Below are 19462 nucleotides of genomic sequence, written 5' to 3'. Positions count from 1 at the left end.
AGGAACACTTGAGAAAATAAGACTACGGATCTACTAAGGAGACTAGAGCATATTGCAAACAACTCACGCTTCTGCAAAGAATCAACAGAAACACACCTTTCGTAAGGAGAGTCTTAAAAACCAGGATCTAAAACACCTGTGTGTCAATTAGTCTCTTGGGCGGTGTCTGCCACCCTCCGGTGGTCAGACGGAACCATGACAGTAACCCCCCCCTTAGGAGCGGCTCTGCAGTGGCATGGGGCATTTCATGCAGGTTATTTTTAATTCTCTGGTGAGGTCTTGATCGATACAATTACCTGCGGCCCCTGAGTACACGAAAGCTTGAACTTGGTGCTGACGGTTGTCCCAGTGAAGGATTGCGGGCAGTAACACATGGTGACTGGGTGGCCTGGGAGTCAACGCACAGCTCGTCAGGGTCTCCCTTTGTCCTGACAGCAGTTTTCCTGGCAGCTCCGGACATGTTGAATGGAAATGGTCGAGCCCTACACAGTAGAGACAGCCGCCTTTGCGCATGCACATGTCTCGTTCCTGTGGGCTCAGATGGGTGCGGCCCAGCTGCATGGGCTCCTCAAGGCTTGGCTCGGGGGGCTTGGGGTGCTCGGGAAACCGGGAGACTGGCACAGTGGGCTTAGGGTGCTTGGGAATCCGGGAGACTGGGGTGGTGTCAAGAGGGCTCTGTCTTACTTGTTCTCAGATGTGGTTGTCGATGTTGATTGCCAGAGTTATCAGGAACTCGAGGTCCTCTCCCAGATCTTGAGAGGCCAGTTCATCCTTGATTGAGATGGACAGACCATGGTGGAAGGCGGTGATCAGTGCCTCCATATTCCATCCACTCTCAGCAGCAAGGGTTCGGAAATCGATGGCGAAGTCAGCCACTGACCTGGCCCCTTGGCATAGGGTGAATAACTCGCCACTTCTCGTCCACTGACTGGGTGATCGAAGACTCGTCGCAGCTCAGAAGTGAAAGCTGATATGGAGCTACAGGATGGTGGCTGCTGTTCCCACACCGCCGTTGCCTATGCCAATGCCTTGCCCGAGAGCAGCGAAATGATGTAGGTGATCTTGGCCTGGTCAGTGTGGAAGGAGGAGGGCTGTAGCTCGGACTCCAGAGAGCACTGACTGAGGAAGCCCTTGCACTTTCCCGGGTTGCTGTCATACTGCTCAGGGGTTCTTAGGTTCACGGTGCAGTTTCACTGGGGGATTTACCCCGACGACTGGCGCACTGGGTAATGAGGCTTGGGAAGTGGCCACTCTGGGATCAGTGGTGTGTAGTGGTTAGTGCCCGGAGTTTCTCTAACATTTGGGACATTTTGTTCTTGCTGTTGGCCCAGCACTACTCCCAGCACTACTCTTTATCTGGTCGATCTCTGCTGGGTCCATGTTGGGCAGAAGCTTGCTGTGGCATGGTGAGGTAGGACCCAGGAGCAGAGATGAGGCAAGATGAGGAAATGATGATGTTGGTCAAAATAGGGCACTTTACTGCAGAAGTGTCAACAGTATGGTACAAATATAACAAAGTCTTAGACTAGGGATCTACTAAGGAGACTAGAGTACATTCCAAACAATCCAAGCTTCTGCAATGAATCAACAGAAACACACCTCTCTTAAGGAATCTTAACGAGCCAGGATCTAAAACACTTGTGTGTCAATTAGTCTCTTGGGCGGTCTCTGCCGCCCTCCGGTGGTCAGACAGAACCATGACATCCTCCCTCTCATTCCTAAGGTCCTCACTGTGATGCCTGTGGCCCTGGTTTCTACGGCAATCTGACTGCGCTGGGAGCCCGCTGCGAGGAGTGTCCCTGTAACGACAACATCGACCCTGATGACAGTGGCGCATGTGACAGAGTGACGGGGGAGTGTCTGCGCTGCCTCTACAACACCCAGGGACATCACTGTGAGAGCTGTAAGCCAGGTTTCTATGGCTTCCCCCATTGCCGTCCCTGTGAGTGTAATGGCCTGGCTGAACTGTGTGACCCTGAGACCGGAGCCTGCCTCGACTGTAGGGAACACTCTACCGGACCTAACTGTGACAGGTGTGTGTGAAGTGATGATGAGTGTGTGTGCTATTCAATGGACTGATTATTGAATTCATGCATTTAATGAAATTATTCATTATTTTCATCCATCCATCCATCCATTCATTTATCTATTTATTCATTCTGATTCACATTTCTGATTTTATTTGTGATTTGTCTTTCTTGTGCACTCGGCCAGGCCTAGTCAACTGTTCATCCATCCATCCATCCATCCATCCATCCATCCATCCATCCATCCATCCATCTATCCATGGTGTAAATGTTAAGTGTTTGGGTGTTTCAGGTGTGTGGAGGGTTACTACGGTGACCCCATCTCCAGGGATCCCTGTGAGCCCTGCCTGTGTCCAGACATTGAGTCAAGTGAGAGATTCTTCGCTACATCCTGCAGCAAGGACCCAGAGTCCCGGGCCCTGACCTGTAACTGCTTGACTGGACACACAGGTGTGTGTGTGTGTGTGTGTGTGCGCACGCGTGTTTGGATTGAGAAAAAATGGTTTAGGTCGTTAGGTCGTAAAAACCTCAGTTACACACCACACTTGTGTACCATATTCGGTCACACTTGCTATTCGGTCAACCCCTACTCCCTCTCATTCCTAAGGTCCTCACTGTGATGTCTGCATCTCTGGTTTCTACGGCGACCTGACTGCGCAGGGAGCCCACTGCGAGGAGTGTCCCTGTAACAACAACATCGACCCTGGTGACAGTGGCGCGTGTGACAGAGTGACGGGGGAGTGTCTGCACTGCCTCCACAACACCCAGGGACAGCGCTGTGAGAGCTGCAAGCCTGGTTACTATGGCGACGCACTGGCCCAGGACTGCAAAGGTAAAGAAGAAAGTAAAAAAAGAACTTATGAGTGGGTACAGACAATGGGGAATCACAGGTATGAATGTGGCATTTGGTGGATTTGAATCATGTGGTGTGTGTGTGCGTGTGTGTGTGTGTGTGTGTGTGTGTGTGTGTGTGTGTGTGTGTGTGTGTGTGTGTGTGTGTGTGTGTGTGTGTGTGTGTGTCTGTGTGTGTGTGTGTGTGTGTGTGTGTGTGTGTTCCACAGAGTGTTCCTGTGACCGGCGGGGAACGGAGGTGTTTCAGTGCCCTCTGGGCAGCCCGTGTTTCTGTGACTCGCAGACAGGTCAGTGTCAGTGCCGGCGGGGGGCGTTTGGCGAGCTGTGTGACACGTGTGAGGACGGCTACTGGAACATCCAGGGAGAGTCGGGGTGCCAACCCTGCAACTGTGACCCTACCAACTCACTCAACAATCTGTGTGACAAGGCAAGGCCCCAAGACTCATCTATCGCAGTCACCACATACATGCACATACAAGCACGGTTGATTCATAAATGTATGTGCTAGATGTTGGTTTTGCTAAGCACCACTTTATCATGTAAGGATGTTTGTTGTTGTCTGTTGTTTTGTTTTAGAAATCTGTCAGTCAACAAATGTTAGATTGTATCTTATGGGATCTCCCTGATGTTACTAGTCCTGTCAAAATCCAGTGCATCAATTAGAAATGTACACACAGTCATGATCCCATTTAAAGACACTTTAAATTGTGCCATTTTGTTTATACTATGTCAGTGTCCGTGTCTGTGTGTCTCTTTAGGTGACTGGTCAGTGCCAATGTTCTCCTGAATTTGGAGGCAGACAGTGTGACGAGTGTGGAGAGAATCACTTTGGAAACCCGGACCTGCAGTGCATTTGTAAGTGATGGCTATTACAGTACACACAGATACAGTAATTAAAGGCTCAATCATTTAGAATTTGGCAGCTTTGGTTGTCAAATGGCATTGCTGGCTGAACAGTACAGGAGTGTCTACCCTTTTGGACAGGTATGTTTACAGACAGGGCCAGAGAGATAGAGGCAATGGGCTGGACAGACGGACGGATGGATGGATACATGTAAATAGATACAGTATATAGATTCTGTCAACACCTTTATAACGCTGTGAACAGGAAATTCGGTTGGATTCATTGGAAATAAACCATCACTGGTCATTAGGGCACACTATGTGAGTATAATCAGTGGAAAGAGTACTGAAAATCCTGAAAGTACTTCAGTGAAAATGTATTTGAAAAGTAAAAGTACTAGTCCAGGACACTACTCAAGTAAAAGTTAAAATGTAGCTCATAAAAAGTACTCAAGTAAAAGGTAATTTTCCATTACTCAGGCAAATAAAGGAAAAAAAAAGCAATTAATAAGTGATGTTGCTATCACCTTAATAGTGTCATCTTTAGAAACAATAGGAGAGAAAAAGGAATGCAGCCTATGATTTTCCCAGGACATCTATATGTAAAAACTGAAGTTTGAATTGAGGATAATTAAAGGTAAAGTATGTAGCTTTGTGTGTTTCTGCCCCCTCTGGCCAGACTAATAATGTGAAAACGTACATATGCTACGATTTCTCATAGCAGCAAACATGTGCATATCCTTGTAAACAAACAAAACGTACGTAGGCCAGTGCTCGACCTCAACACCAGATTTTAATGTGCTTTGTTTGTTGTAGACCAAACAGCGCTCTTCACTGAACGTTCTTGATCATGTGATCTCATTCCTTGAAGCTCATAAACTACAAACTGGACCATTAAGGGGAATAGTTACACACACAAAAAGCAACTAGACATAAAACATCCTAAAAACATACAGGGACTGCTGTGACATGGTACAATGGGGACAGGAGAGTGAGGGTGGACATCATGTAGTGGAGAAGAGCAGATCAGAAAGCGCAGTGTCTAATCATTTTTGTACTCCGTAACAGATTGTTGGAAGTACAATACTTTATTCAACAGGTGCTCAAGTAAGAGTAAAAGTACTGACTACTCAGAAAAGCTAAACAAGTACAGTACAGAGAATATTTGGAAACACATACACATATTACAACAGCATCATAAGATAACACTGGATAACATTTGTTTCTCCCCTCCGTCATAATATCCCTAGCCTGTGACTGTAACATGGAGGGCACGGAGCGCCCCGCCTGCGATACCTACACAGGCGAGTGCCTGTGCCGCGTCGGCGTGACTGGAATCTTCTGTGACGAGTGCGCCCCCGGGTTCGACTCAGTCTTCCCCGCCTGCACCCCTTGCCACCCCTGCTCCATCCTGTGGGCGGAGAACGTCACAGATGTCCAACGTGCTGCCCAGAGGATGCGCACCTTCATCCCACGACACGGCGACGATGTGCAGCCTGGATACAGTCGCCGGTGGCAACGCATGCTGGAGATGCACTCCAAGCTGGATTGGCTGGTGAACCTGACGGGGCGTGCCCTGCCTGAGGTGAAGAAGGTGGAAAAGCTGTGTCTAAGGATCGGGTATGTAAACATTATGTCTGGTAATATTGTGTCCTTTCCCCATACCAATCGCATGTAATATACAGTGCATACATATCTTACACTGTTAGTAATGGTGGAAGTGGAAATTATTCATCGGGGGGAACCCTAGTAGGGAGGTCCAGGAACAGCTATTATTACATATATTTTACACAATACACCAACAGCAAGGAAAACTAAATTTCATGGTTGAACGTTTTGACCGTATAAATGTTTTTCCTCCTAGGAAGCTCAAAGACACCATAGATCCTAATGCAATCATCATCGACCCATCGTCACTTCTGAACACCGAGATTGACAATATCCGCCACGAGTTCAAGAACCTGTTAAATAACTTAAGGGACAAAACCAGCGTTGAGCCACCAGACACAGACAGAGAGGAGTTGGAGGGTAAATGACACTTCAATATTTCCTAAACCATAATATTAGTAAGGTCCTTGTGGATTGTCCCTCTCAGTTAAGTCATCATACAGCTTCCAGAACCACTCTCTCAAAAATAAACATCAATGATTTCCATTATATGGTTCATGTCAGAACATTAGTTGTCTTTTTGGATTCAGTCTTCCTTCTGCCTCGTAACTGCTAACACTTATCGCTAATTTGTTGGGACAGTAAAACTGGTGTTTTCTTATTCTGACCAAATGAATGTCACTAACTAACTTTTAGGGGAACTAACTAACTTTTATGTTGATGTATTTCTAATGTTTATGGAGGACTCTTATTTTGACACTGTTTCAGAGGCCCTTGATGAGATCAGGAAGCTACACAAGGAGTACATGATTGATGAGAAGCGGGTGAAGAAGGCTGAGAAGGCTGTGGAAGACTCTATGGATACACGCCTGGCGGTTAAAGATAAGCTGGCCAGCTGTAGCGCCCAGGGGGATATGGAGCAGCTGGAGAAGAAGGTTAAAGCACTGAGTGTGGCTGAGCTCAATGAAAATGTGAGTTGTTTCTTCCCTCACAAGGAAAATAAAGTTATTTGAATTTGATAAATTTGGTTGCAAACTTCCCCAAACCATGGTAACTTACAAAAAAACATGGTAACTTAAGTGTTTTAAACCGTATTTCCAGTATTTTTTGTGTTTGAATGTTGAATGTTGCTGGCTTAAAAACATATGCATTAAGAGACAGCATTGTAGTAGTAGGTGAACAAATCTAGATTTCAGTTATATCAAGTGATAAGCCTCATGGTAGTATATTTGCTGGATAAATGTATTGGTGTTGTATGTAATAGTATCTAAAATCAATCAAACGTCACCTAATTTCACAATCACCTAATTTCGTCTCTTGCTCTTTTAGCTTAAGTGGTATTTATTCTGAAATCGTGTCAACTATTCTTATTGCACTCAGATGGACTCTTCTTGTGTAACTTGTTGCTGGACTTTTTGCATTGAGCGAGGTTAGGAGTTCCAAAGCAAAGGGGGTGTTTATTTGTGAAACTGGATTATCACTGTTTTTATATCTAGAAAACTCAGACATTTCTCTTTTTTGCATTGAGAGTATCCAGTAAGCTGTATAGATCATTGGTGATTCAATGTATTACAATTTCAAATGATATATTGACAATTCCCTAAATTCCAATAAATTACCAATGTTCTGAATGTTTCCAGGAAAGTTTAGAAATTTACCAGGAACATTCCTGTCCTTTACAATCCAATTCACTAGTTGCTCCCACAGTCTGTTGGTTTTATTTCCCCACTGGTATTAAGATCTGGTTATTATAATACATTTTTAGCCAGAGTCCATTTATCTATTTAGCCCAGTTTTCCAGGTCTAAATCAGTCACTGATTGAATGGCAGCGATACATACTAACTGACACTCTGACCCTTGAGGGCTAACGTTTAGTAACCTTGTTACAGGAAGTCAGAAGGGTTTAACTAGAAACTTGTCTTCAATATTTTTATTGTATGCCAGATCTGTGGAGCGCCAGGTGAAGTGGAATGTTCCAAGTCGGAGTGTGGGGGTGCACTTTGTCGAGACATCCTGGGACTGCGAGAATGCGGAGGTCCGACATGCAAGGGGAGCGTCCCTGTGAGCAAAAACGCCACTGAAACTGCTGAACAAGTCGAGAATGACATTCTTAGCTTGCTCCACAATCTACGGGAGTCCAAGATTAAGGCAAGTCTTATAAGTGTTTTTATTACTACTGAATATGTTAATCTAAAGGTTACATTATTCACTACATTTACTAATATACACAATATATGCTTTGACTTGACTAATGATGTATCGGAGGTGATTTGGAATCACAGTCTTTCGTGATGAGGTAGCACTGCCTGCAACTTCTAAGCTCAGATATAGCTCTCATATCATGAAGATGTCCTCTTATATGTATAATGGTGTATGTCTATATCATCCATGCGAGAGGTCCCTGATTCAAACCCTGCCAGTTACACTGGTGATGTCACAGTCTATGAGATGTTTACTGTCTACTGTTTACGTAATAAACCTGGTTTGGCAGCAGCTAACAGAGAGCAGACATTCATTTTATTTTCATTGCTTTGTACAGTATCATCCAGCTCTGTCCATTCTGTTTGGATAAGCACAATTCATCTCTTTCTAAGTCTCAGTCCATCCCCTTTCAGATCAACGAGGCTAAAGAGATGACCCAGGATACTCAGGATCAGGCGGACAAGCTGAAGAAGAAGATCAATGACAGCAAGGAGAAGTTTGAGAAGGAGAAGAAACACACCAAGGACATTATCAAGAAGGTCAAGGATTACCTGAGAGGTCTGTACACAGCCATTTCAATGTAGCTTTAAAGGAGGCTACAGGATTTAAACCAGACAGTGAACCAATGAACACAGAGGCCATCAATTCAGCATGCGCTAATTTGCCTCAAAGTAATCAAAGGCCAGTTGTGGTGGGCTGTTTATCCATGTGTTTTGCCCTGACTCAATAATGTTCCCTGCAAACAGATGAGATGGTGGCACCAGAGGACATTGAGAAGTTGGCCGAGGCTGTCCTGGCCATCCAGCTGCCAGGCTCACCAGACGAGATACGCACCATGATCCAGAACATCCGAGGCATACTGTCCAACCTCACAGAGTTTCAGGAGGATCTGAAGAGTCTGGAGGACCAGGCCAAGATTGCCCAGGACATACAGGAGAAAGCCATGGATATCAGGTTAGTGCAGAATCATGCTACATGCTAAACAGAGTTGCTATATGGTGTCTATTGTGCCTTCGTGCTGTATTCTGTGGAAGCTTTTATGTATGATGATTGTATCGAGTGGTTATTTCATCCCTAATATATTGATGTATTTACTAAGTCCTTATTTAAAAGTGTTCATTCATTGTAAGCTCTGGATAAGAGCATCTGCTAAAATGTTAAAACACTAAACCATAAAATGTAAACATAAAACTCATAAGCTATAGCCAACCAATTCTACCCTTACACACATTTAACACTCAACTCAGATGAAACCCAATCTCCTCATTCATAGTGACTCAAACATTTGAGCCTAAATTGTATTTGTGAACATCTACAAGCAGTCTCCCAGACATAGATTAAGCCTGCTCCTGCACTAGATTGTTCTGTGCCCTGTGGTCGAAACAAACATTTGTATGCTTGGTTGTCAATTTATTTGTAGGAACAGAGTCAAGAATATTGATGTTAATGAAATAAAGAAAGCAATGGAAGATGCAGAGAAAGCACAGGACAAGGTCAGCGAAGACCTGGAGAACGCTAAGAACAGTAAAGACATGGCTGAGGATAAAATCAAAGAGGTATTTTCAATTAATCCATCCAACCAACCATTCATCCATCTGTCGGTATGTGTATATCTTTATGTCGCTGACTGTCTATCCGTTCCGGCCAACAGATTGAGAAGAAACTGAAAAATATGGAGCCAGACCTAAACTCCACCAGAATTAAAGACTTGCTGGATGAGATCGAGGCTCTGAAGAACAAGACAAAGATGAATGGAGAGCAGGCGAGAGACGCAAAAGCAGACGCAGACGCAGCTCTAGCTAATGCCACAGATGCTGAAACTGTAAGTGCTAATTCACACCAGCTGCAAAGTACAAGTCAAACGTCCAAAGCGAAAATATTGCACTCTAAATCGCCTGGGAGCTTCCTCGGCCGCTTTGTTTCTTTTTCTTTCACCCAATGGTGGCGCCACCCATTCTGAATGCTTTGTTTTGATATTGTGTTGCTCCGATGACGATCGATCAGGTCTGTTTCTGTTTTGGTCCTGGACAAGCTTGAAACAGCCGTGGTCGCAGTGTAATACCTGTCGTTTGAGGTATCTATTAACGTCTGAACAGAGCTAGTACTTCAGTAGCGGCAGAAGAGCAGCATGCTCCTCTATACAGTCCTATGGACAGATAGTCTGAGACTTTTTCATGTATCGACAAAAAATGACCCCGCTGAGACACAGTTTGTATCAAAAGTGCCTAACTAAAAAATTATAAATGCACTTTTCAACGACATTCATCTTATTTATCGTCCTTTCAAAAATACAATTGAATACAGGTCAGACATGCACAGCATGTAGCTAAATGATGCAAGGGTCACGTGAATTCCGGTGGCCATCTTTTGGAATGCTGACTAAAATTGGGAAATGCCTGAGATAAGATACAAAACTAAGTCCCTGCATCCCCTGTGTCTAGCAAACTGTGACTAGATGTCAACAACATCCAAATGTAAAAAGTAGTAGCCTACGTCTAGTCACAAATTATTGGGGCTGGGGCTGGGGCTAGGCCTAGAACTGGGTGTGACCAATCAGGGTTGGGGTCAGTTTCATTTATATCAAGTTTGCAGAGGAATATACAGTACATTGAAATCATGATGATGGTCAATTATGAATTGACAAAGTTGAAATAGAATTGATCCCAACCATGTGCTAGATTGTCCTTAAAGGGTCTGGCAATTCAATTCCTTGCTTGACTTGTATGTATATAATAAGCACCAAAAAGGTATGAGAAATGTATTACATTGAAATTTCGAGATATATCAATCTAAACATCCCAATTTTCCTTCTCATACAATCACTGGGCCTAAATTGGGCGGGATCAACGCAGGGAGAAACCTTTTGTCATGTTTCTCCACTCATTGCATGCACCAATCAGAATGTTGTCTGTGCACATAATCCTCCGCCCACAGCAGTAGTCAAATAAAACTTCTCGGTCCCTCTTTATCTCCCTCTTAACGTCTGCGACGCACAGTCGTTTCGCCCCATTTATCAAATCTAAACTATAACCATCCATTTATTTAATCTATATCTATCCATTTGTCTAATCTATCGCTATATACTATGTCTATGTCTATATCTATCTCTATCTCTATCCCTCTCTCCTCTCGCCTCATTTCACCTGATTCCTCCTTCAACTAGCTAGTTAGCAGTATTTACAACAGTAGCTAAATAGTTGGTAATTAAAGGACAGAACTATAAGCACATTAAACAGATTAATGTCATGTATGATAATGCAGAAAGCTAGCTACATTAAAAAAACATTTTAGAATCAAACATCATGCTACTGCACTAGCTAACATTATTTAGCTAATCATCTTCTTTGAAATCAGTCAGAAGATTCATGCATATATGGCTGAATGAGACCTATTCTTCTTGCTAAACCATCTGTAGCTAGCCATGTGAGTTTGTTTGTTTGTGTGATGTAGGAGGCTTTGAAAGGGAGCTATCAATCAAGTGTGCAAAGTCCACGCCCATACAGCCCTCAGAACTATCTGACCAGAAAGTTGAGCCTAACAAGATGCTGTGTTTTATCATACTTATTGACGTTTTTTGGGTTAAAATGTTGGTGGATGTTGAAAATGATACTCAACTTTGACACAAAACACAATTGGAACCATTTATTGTTGACTTTCCAAACCCTTTAAAATGTGTTTTCTCACCACACAACAGACAAAGGGGAATAACAACAATAGATACCATTATACAGTAGACTGAACCAGAAGCTCTGAATGATCATAGAAGTCATGCTCATGAGGATGTAACAAACTGATTATGATTATGAATGTATTACACAAACCTTATGTCTATGGTTTTAACAGGAGCTTGACAAGGTGAAAGACCTGTTTAACAAGTTGAAGGAGGGAGACAAAAACCAGGACCTTCAAGAAATTGCAAATGAACGACTGAAGAACCTCACAATGGAAGCAGAGGAAATTAAGAAAAAGGTTGAAGATAAAATGCAGGAAATTGAAGGTACAGTATGAGGCCTTGGGTGAGCTTGGGTGATTCATGCAGGATGGTTCACAACTTCAATTCCAGTGAAATGTGTCTGTGTCTAACGTAGTCCCCAGGTTATTGCGCACAGCACAGATAAGCCTGGAATATCAACCACTCAAAGTTGGCCTTAGTGGGAGTGGCCATAGAATTCTATGGGAATGACCTAACTGAGTAAAGTATTTGTCATCATTTAATTTTAGCGAATCACAAAGCACATAGCAAGCTACCTAATAATGGCTTCACAGAGGATAAAAAAGCCGGATACACGCTTGTGGGGAAAACTACCACAATATGTAGAAACAGACCACCAATGTCATGGCCAGATAATCCCATTTCATTTGTTTTAGCTATGTCCTTTGCTGTCAAAAATGATGAAGTCAAAATAAATGACAAATGCATTAAGCTAACCAACTTGCTGCAATAGCCAGTAGAGAAGGAGTCTAGTCAACAGTATAATTGCAAACGGAGATATAGATAACAATATCTTACTTACTATACTTTACTATACTATACTAACCATTGGACCGCGGTGTATACTTCATCCACCATGGTTTCCAATTAATTCCAAAACACGGGGCTCTGCAGATGGCTTCTCCATTGATCCTTGCCAACAAATGTCTTGGGCAAGCCAAACACTATCCTGAAGTCTATGTGTGCAATTTTACTATCCTGGTTTTCATGTCTGCCAGCGATCACAGCAAGTATCCCTTCATTTACATTTAAACGGGGTAGAGGAGCGCAGTGATTGGCCGGGGTTTGGAGGCTGACCATTGCTTGCAAGTAGGGAGGGGCTGTTCCCTTTGCCGCCCGGTAGGGAAGCAGGGATGAGCTGCAGAGATCTGATGGCGGAGGCGGGGAGCCCGGCCAAGAGTGCGTTGCAATAGTCGAGGCAGGAGATCACAAGTGTCTGGACTAAGAGTTGTGCTGCTTCTCTGGTGAGGAATGGACATATCCTTCTGATGTTGTAGAGGAATAATCTACAAGAGCGTGCTGTCGCTGTGATGTTCGCCGCACAGGATAAGTGGTTGTCAAGGATCTTCATCTTGCAACACCTTTGCTTGATCTTCCTTGATTGACATCGGATTGTCTGGCCATTGATGGTGGTGGTCTTCGGCTAACATGGAGCACAGTGTTGGCCGTGCCTGGTCGATTAATCTTTTGCCATAACCCGTTGGCAACATCTTTTATTGATGTTACTGCGTGCAGTTTGCACACTCGTGACAGAACTGCATCATAAACTTCTTCTGACATGTCCATGTCGTAGAGTAGGAACGTAAACAGGGGGAGGGTTAGGGAGAAGGTGTTGTTGTAGATGATTGGTTGATAGATTAAGCCGATTAAGCCAATGGCTATGCGGTGTCCGTTTTCGGCGGTCTTTATATTGGCTTAATGAAGGCCGAGTTTAACTCGTTGGTCCACCGCATTCGGCGGAAGTGTCTGGGAATGAGACTTCTTTAACTATAACTACGACGATGAGATTTGAATTTTTGCAACACATTACATTTACATTACATTTCAGACACTTTTATCCAGGATGACTAATGTACGACTAATAACTACATTCGCCTATAGTGACACAACTATACATCACAATCATCACAAGTAAGACTTTCTATAAGAATAAGTTCCACAAGCAGTCACAGTGCTAGAGAAAGGGAAGAAAATAATTGTTACAGGTACTTACTTTCGGGGGGGGACGCAAATCTTGCCTTGAACTGACTTGTAACATAATTTAAAGAATGATGTAAGCTCATCATGACATTTGTCTATCTCTGTATTGGTTTCCAGATTTGGAAAAAAGGATCAAAGATTTCATCACAAGCAAAGAGGACAAGGACAAGGAGGTTGCCATGTTGCTTGAGATGGTGGAATCCATCCGTAAGGACATCTCCACCCGTGTGGACGAGTATATTAACTGTTTCTAAAGATTAAGGACTCTAGCTTTGAGAGGATATACAGGGCATGGATGTAGGGTACAGGTGACATCAACAGCTCTAGCACATTACTTACTATTATTAACTATTTACGTTTCAAACAAAAAACAGGGAAGGGGCAACTCAGTCAACTTCATACATTCTTGCATAGACAAAATATCCTCATCAAGAAGTACGGGCAATTGAATTTACCCCAAACCCTGTCAAGGAATAAACATCAAATAAGCTTATTGTAATTATCCTTGCTAGCATGTGGTACTGGAGTGGAGAAGTATTTTTAATGCAGAACTTTTATTTTGTTTACAAAACCTATTGTTTATTTCAGTCTTTTCTTGAAGACATGCACAATAGGACCTGTGTCTGGAACCTGGTCCAAGACTGATGTCATGTTACAGATGGGTTCACTCAAGTATAAGGATTTATATGTCCAAATCAGCTTAACATACTCCTACTTTAATCTGAATTGGGGAAATCCCATTCTTTTCTACCTCAAATGTTCCTGCTACAATCCTTACAAGACTGTGTAGTTCTCTTGATACACACATGGGGGCATTTAGAGACCACCAAAGGAGGTAGGGAGACATGAGAGACTCCTGCTCTCCACATCTCTTACTTGTATATGATATTACAATTAAAAAGTGATGTACAGTTTTCAACTGCTGTAATACTGTGCATGCATATATGCTCTAAGATACCGTATTGTAGGAGAGTTATAAATGTAATATGTAATTGTACGAAACATTCAACCATGCCATCTTTCAGTGTTCATCTACCTCTTTCTTCCAAGTTTTTCTCCGTCTCTTTAACCTATTGACTCTGTTGTCTGGCCAAAGTAGGTAATCATTCATGATTCATTTAATTAAGTCAAAGTTTAATTTGACTGTTGCCATTGTCTGTGAAGCTGTGTACGTTGAATTGAGCTCCTCTATCACCATAGTACCTGGTACCCCCAGTGTAGCTGCAGATGTACAGTAACAAGATTAAACAGACGATCAGGTTTGGAATGTGTCTCCTGCTGGGTTTGGAATGTGTCTATTAGTCACCTCTCTAGCCCTGGGAATGTTCCCTCCCTCTTTTATTTTGTATAGAGGGGTTTTAAATGTTCATTGTCCTTGTCATGCACACACACACACACACACACAAACACACACACACAAGATTCAAGATTCAAGATTCTTTATTTGTCACATGCCTACAAGTGCATACAGTGAAATGCAAAAGCGACAGTACCACAGATTAGTGCAACAATAAGTTTTAAAATAAAATAGAAATAAAAAAAATATATATAAACAGTATAAGCAGTATAAGCAGCGGTGAAGCAATGTACACAATGGAATGGCAATATACAATGCCAATGACAGGTTGACAGTACAGATAATTACAGTGGAAGATGAGTCTGCAATGGATAATTATGTGTGTGCATATGTGTTATGATGTCAGTGAGTGTGTGAGTGACTTGAGGGGGGCACTGGTGGGGTCATCGTTGATGACACAGACACACACACACACACACACACACACACACACACACACACACACTCCCTAAAATATTGTTTGTTCTAGGGACACATTTTACAGACCCAACCTTCTCTTATGCCTTCATGAAAAACAAGTCTGTTTACCTCAACAACAACAAAAATCCCATTTCATCTCACATGTTTCATGTGGCTAAACACTCACTCGCTCTCTTTCCAGCTCACTACCCACTCTAGCTGTGAGAACACACCACTTAATGTCCTTTCCATTCAGCTGTTAATGGTTAAGTGCATGTTTGTTGTGCTCCAGTGAGACCTACAGTAGGGCTCAATACTACTAGAGTACACCCTCTGTCCCATAGTCAAACTAAATATCCAAATGGTTTTGGGTAGTGTACTGTGAAAATAGTAAATCTTCTCTCCTTACAAGTAGATGCATACTGGTTTCTGAAGATGCATCTATATCTATATCTATACACACAGACACACACAGACACACACACACACACACACACACACACACACACACACACACACACAGGTTTGATTGAATCCAGCCTAGTGAATCTGAGGCCTAGTTCTATTTTGACCCCTAAACCCTCACAGACTTGATAGGTGAATGCAATATGGTAAAAGCTATACTTTTGGAACAAAATGGTGCCATCAACATGTGTTCCACGTCTCCAGACCTTTCAGGCCTTTGTGAACTCAGACAGGGTGGGGGCTAGTGCAAGGGATCAAGGAACCAAATGGAGCTGGGTCTTCGTGATCCAGACCCATATCCCCAGGGGAGGGTTATCCCACTAACCCCCGAGAATGTGACTCAAACTAGGTTCTGAATTTCCTCCCTGCCTCCTGGACGTGTTTTAGGCTTATCTTATTAGAAAGGCATCCACAGGCTAGTGATGTTTCTGCCTAAATGCAGGTCACTGGTCAGATGGATAGAAGATTAGAGGGACTACTGCAACCTACCTATACATAACCTAGTATTTTTGATTGCAAAGTTGATTTGAGGGATTTTTTAACTTGTTAAAAAATCTTTTCTGTTGTTGGGCATGTTGATAGGTTGTTGTTTTTTATCCAGGATCAAGAATTTCTTCAAAATGAGAGAAAAGGATGGTACTGTTTTAAAGGGACAATCGACCGGCCACTTTTTTTGGTAAACGGTTGAGGGATGGAGCTATGGATGCAAGGCTCCATGAGGTCAAAATGATAGTTTTAAAATTTATGTTTTTAAGGTATACAGCGTGTGTAAAACAAGCTGATATTTTGGGTTTTGATTTGGTAAGACAGTTGAAACAAGCTCATGAGGCATTTTTTTTATATTCTTCAAGAATCAATGAGTTGATATCAACAATGCCTAAGGATATCAATCCCAGATTGCCCCTTTAACTAATGCATTATTTAGTTTGCAAGTGAAACCCCTTCTCTGGTTTAGGAAACCTGTTGTAGCCTACTCCTTTCTAGCATCTTCAACAGGAATGAATGACTGAGAATTACCACTGCATGCCAGGGACCCATACAGTTAATTCTGAGGTAGTTTCATATTTGAACATGGTCACTGGTTGTAGCCATGGAGTTTCTCAGAGTGAAAACGCTCATTTAATCTTTTCCCACAGTCCCCCTTCTGTCTCCTCATAGATAATTGAATTAGGACCTCTGCCTTGTTTCTCCTGCAGCTTTGGTTGAAGCTTGTGCTATTCAACACACACACACACACACACACACACACACACACACACACACACACACAACACAACACAACACAACATAACACAACTCAACACAACTCAAGAGAACACAAGGGAGTTTGTTTGTTATTTGTTTGCTGTAGGTAGTAGTTCAACTGATCTGTCATTACCAACACATGTACAGGCTACAAGGTAAAATGCTACAATTTAGGATTCATTGGCTTCAATAACCACAAGTAGTGGTGTGGTACATACTCTTGAGCTTCACTTGGTGAGGGGGAAAATTCAAGGCTCTCTTTACCAAATTTGACTTAACTACAGTAAATTAATAGTAAGACTTTATTACCTAGACATACCCCTAATTTACCTGTGCCTAGGGACACAAAGGGCTGCTTCCTGCCGTGGTGGAATGTCCTTTGTTCTAGATGAGAGGAGGTGGGGGTTGGTATCTCATGTTAAAACCTCATCAGATGTGTGTGTTTGAACTTTTCCCCAATGTGAGTGAGATGGTGACAACGTCGTTTTGCCACAAATACAGCTATACCACCATTGATAGTCAATGAACAAAATTTGTCAATGAACAAATCTCAGAAACGTAGTCTAATTGATAGAAGTTAACGTTGGTGACTTTAAAAAAAGAAAAAAATCTTTACTGGACTTATCGAATAGTAGCATTGGGGGAGGGAGAGACACTGTGCGCATGCTTGACGGAGGAGGGGGACAGAGAAACTTCAGGCTGTTCCACTGACTCATTCCTTAGTCGAGTTGTAGAGCTGTGGGGACTCTGCGGGACGCAGAGCGGTGAGAAGTACAACCATAAGATACTATTGAAGTCCCAAGCAGAGCACGCGCAACCGGAGAGAAGACGTGGAGAAATATTCCGCAGAAATGTTGATATTTCAAATTGCGACACTGCTATGTAAGTTCTTTTCCTTTCATTTCATCCCCCCTTTTTTTTTTTTACATTAGTATAACTATTTTTAACGTGTGTTTTGCGTGTTCATTGCGGTTGCATATGTGCATTTAAAAAATAATGATCATTTGCAGGTAGGCATTTATTAGATATATTAAATTATTGTTTTAAAGAGCTGTGTGAATTTAGCAATGACTTTTGGTCTATCGTGCAATTAAATTGCTATTGGTTACTCTGCAGTTGCTCTGTTAACTTTTTTCACTTTGACTCCACATCTTGTTCTTGTTACAAACTGACCCGAATCAATTATAGAAGTTACAGCGCATGTGACATTAATATAAATCAAAGACCCGCACCATGAGAAATTGGATGTGTGTCCCAGATTGTGGTTTCATGTGTGTTTATGTGTGTTTATCACATAGTTTAAAATGTTTATTAAAAAAATGTATACACATAATCTGCCCGATCTTGAATCCCATTGTTATCCTTATCCTTATCTTTGTGTAGCCGCAGGGGCGTGCGTCCTCGCTCTGGTGCCCGAGTTCAGTGATGTGTGCACGGAGGGGAGCTGCTACCCCGCCACGGGAGACCTCCTCATCGGTAGAGCCCACCAACTGTCGACCACCTCAACATGCGGGCTTCACCAACCCGACCACTTCTGTATCGTCAGTCACTTACAGGTAGGCCTAAATGCGTGTTGTTATTGCGTCCAGACTGCTAACTTAAGGCCGGGGCTTAGTGGCGCTTTTCCACTAGAGACTGGGTCCCACTCCAGACTTTTATTTTTTCTTTATTTTCTTTCTTTATTTTTACACACTCCAGACTTTTTGGGCCCAGGTGTTTTTTTGGTGTGTTGTGTTTCTACCACCCAGAGTGATTCTGAGGACTTGGGTAGAGCAGGGAGGAGCAAACTATGTCATCAGAAACACCTTTCCCTTCCAGTTTCACCCTCAAACCAGCATGACTACACCTAACTGAAACAATACATCTTTTTAATTAACACTGTTTGATCCAAAGCACATCGATCACCAGAGAAAGGTTAAAGTTACATTATACTTGCCTAAGGTAAGAAAGCCTCACCTTCAACCATGTTATGTACAGTGTAATCCACTTGATATCACCATCCAAAGTAAATTAGCATCCTACAGAAAACATGGTCCAAATGGTCAAGCAATTCAATTGAAAAGATTATTACATCAGTCAATGTAAAAAGCCTCTCAGTTCTAAGATTGGTTATGAATCTCATAATAGCCTATCACTTTCTGTTCTGAAGCTGTGCATGTCATTAGGAATATTGAATGCTCTATGGTTAATATTGAATGTTAATGATCACAAAGTTGTAATTTCAGAATAACTTCTATTAGGCTACATTACCATGATCTTGCAGTAGCAAGTTAGAGCCATTGTTAAGAACATACATATTATTTTCTCTACACTGCACAGATAATAGGATATCATGTACTGTAGCCTACTAGTTGTTTCTCTCAGTTTTCCACCTGCTCACACATTCTCTGCACGTTACCTGGCTGGCTGCCCTGGCCGGCATAGACGCTACCTTATGACGTCAGCACTTAATAGAAGTAAGAGATTACAATGGCCAAGACATTAATTTGAATATTTCAAAGTAATTGTAGAACATGAAAGTCATGCTGGAATCGTCCTCATTTGGCCAGGAACAATACAGAGTCTGCCATTGAAATTACAATGCAATGCTCTAAATTAAAATTCCCCTGCCATAGGCAATTTGGCATTGTTTTATAATAAGCATTGTAAGATTTACGATCATGCCCTTATCTGTTGGGGTGGAATATATGAATGGGACATACTCCAACTATCCCCCAGGCTTTTATTTTCAATACAGGAGTTACTTTGAGACATGTTTTGTTAAACCCCTT

General features: G+C 42.6%; 2 protein-coding genes across 2 annotated transcripts in view; both read left to right on the top strand.

Moving 5' to 3' along the window:
- lamb4 (laminin, beta 4) overlaps positions 1–14496 on the top strand; it is a 33840-nt gene extending 19344 nt beyond the window's left edge. The window contains exons 25-39 of the mRNA XM_083666725.1: positions 1724–2033; positions 2320–2477; positions 2635–2859; positions 3089–3306; positions 3638–3734; positions 4973–5342; positions 5587–5750; positions 6099–6301; positions 7276–7479; positions 7947–8091; positions 8280–8487; positions 8954–9089; positions 9185–9355; positions 11377–11530; positions 13343–14496. Coding sequence (XP_083522851.1) covers positions 1724–2033; positions 2320–2477; positions 2635–2859; positions 3089–3306; positions 3638–3734; positions 4973–5342; positions 5587–5750; positions 6099–6301; positions 7276–7479; positions 7947–8091; positions 8280–8487; positions 8954–9089; positions 9185–9355; positions 11377–11530; positions 13343–13479 — 2900 coding nt within the window. The 3' untranslated portion in view covers positions 13480–14496. The remainder of the gene's footprint in view (positions 1–1723; positions 2034–2319; positions 2478–2634; positions 2860–3088; positions 3307–3637; positions 3735–4972; positions 5343–5586; positions 5751–6098; positions 6302–7275; positions 7480–7946; positions 8092–8279; positions 8488–8953; positions 9090–9184; positions 9356–11376; positions 11531–13342) is intronic.
- Positions 14497–17437: 2941 nt separating this feature from the next.
- Positions 17438–19462, top strand: part of lamb1a (laminin, beta 1a) — a 37691-nt gene continuing 35666 nt past the window's right edge. Inside the window, exons 1-2 of the mRNA XM_083666726.1 lie at positions 17438–17573; positions 18075–18247. Coding sequence (XP_083522852.1) covers positions 17543–17573; positions 18075–18247 — 204 coding nt within the window. The 5' untranslated portion in view covers positions 17438–17542. The remainder of the gene's footprint in view (positions 17574–18074; positions 18248–19462) is intronic.

The sequence above is a fragment of the Argentina silus genome, assembly GCF_951799395.1.
Source record: "Argentina silus genome assembly, chromosome: 3".
Classification (NCBI taxonomy): domain Eukaryota; kingdom Metazoa; phylum Chordata; class Actinopteri; order Argentiniformes; family Argentinidae; genus Argentina; species Argentina silus.
This window is presented reverse-complemented; position numbering and strand designations above follow the sequence as displayed.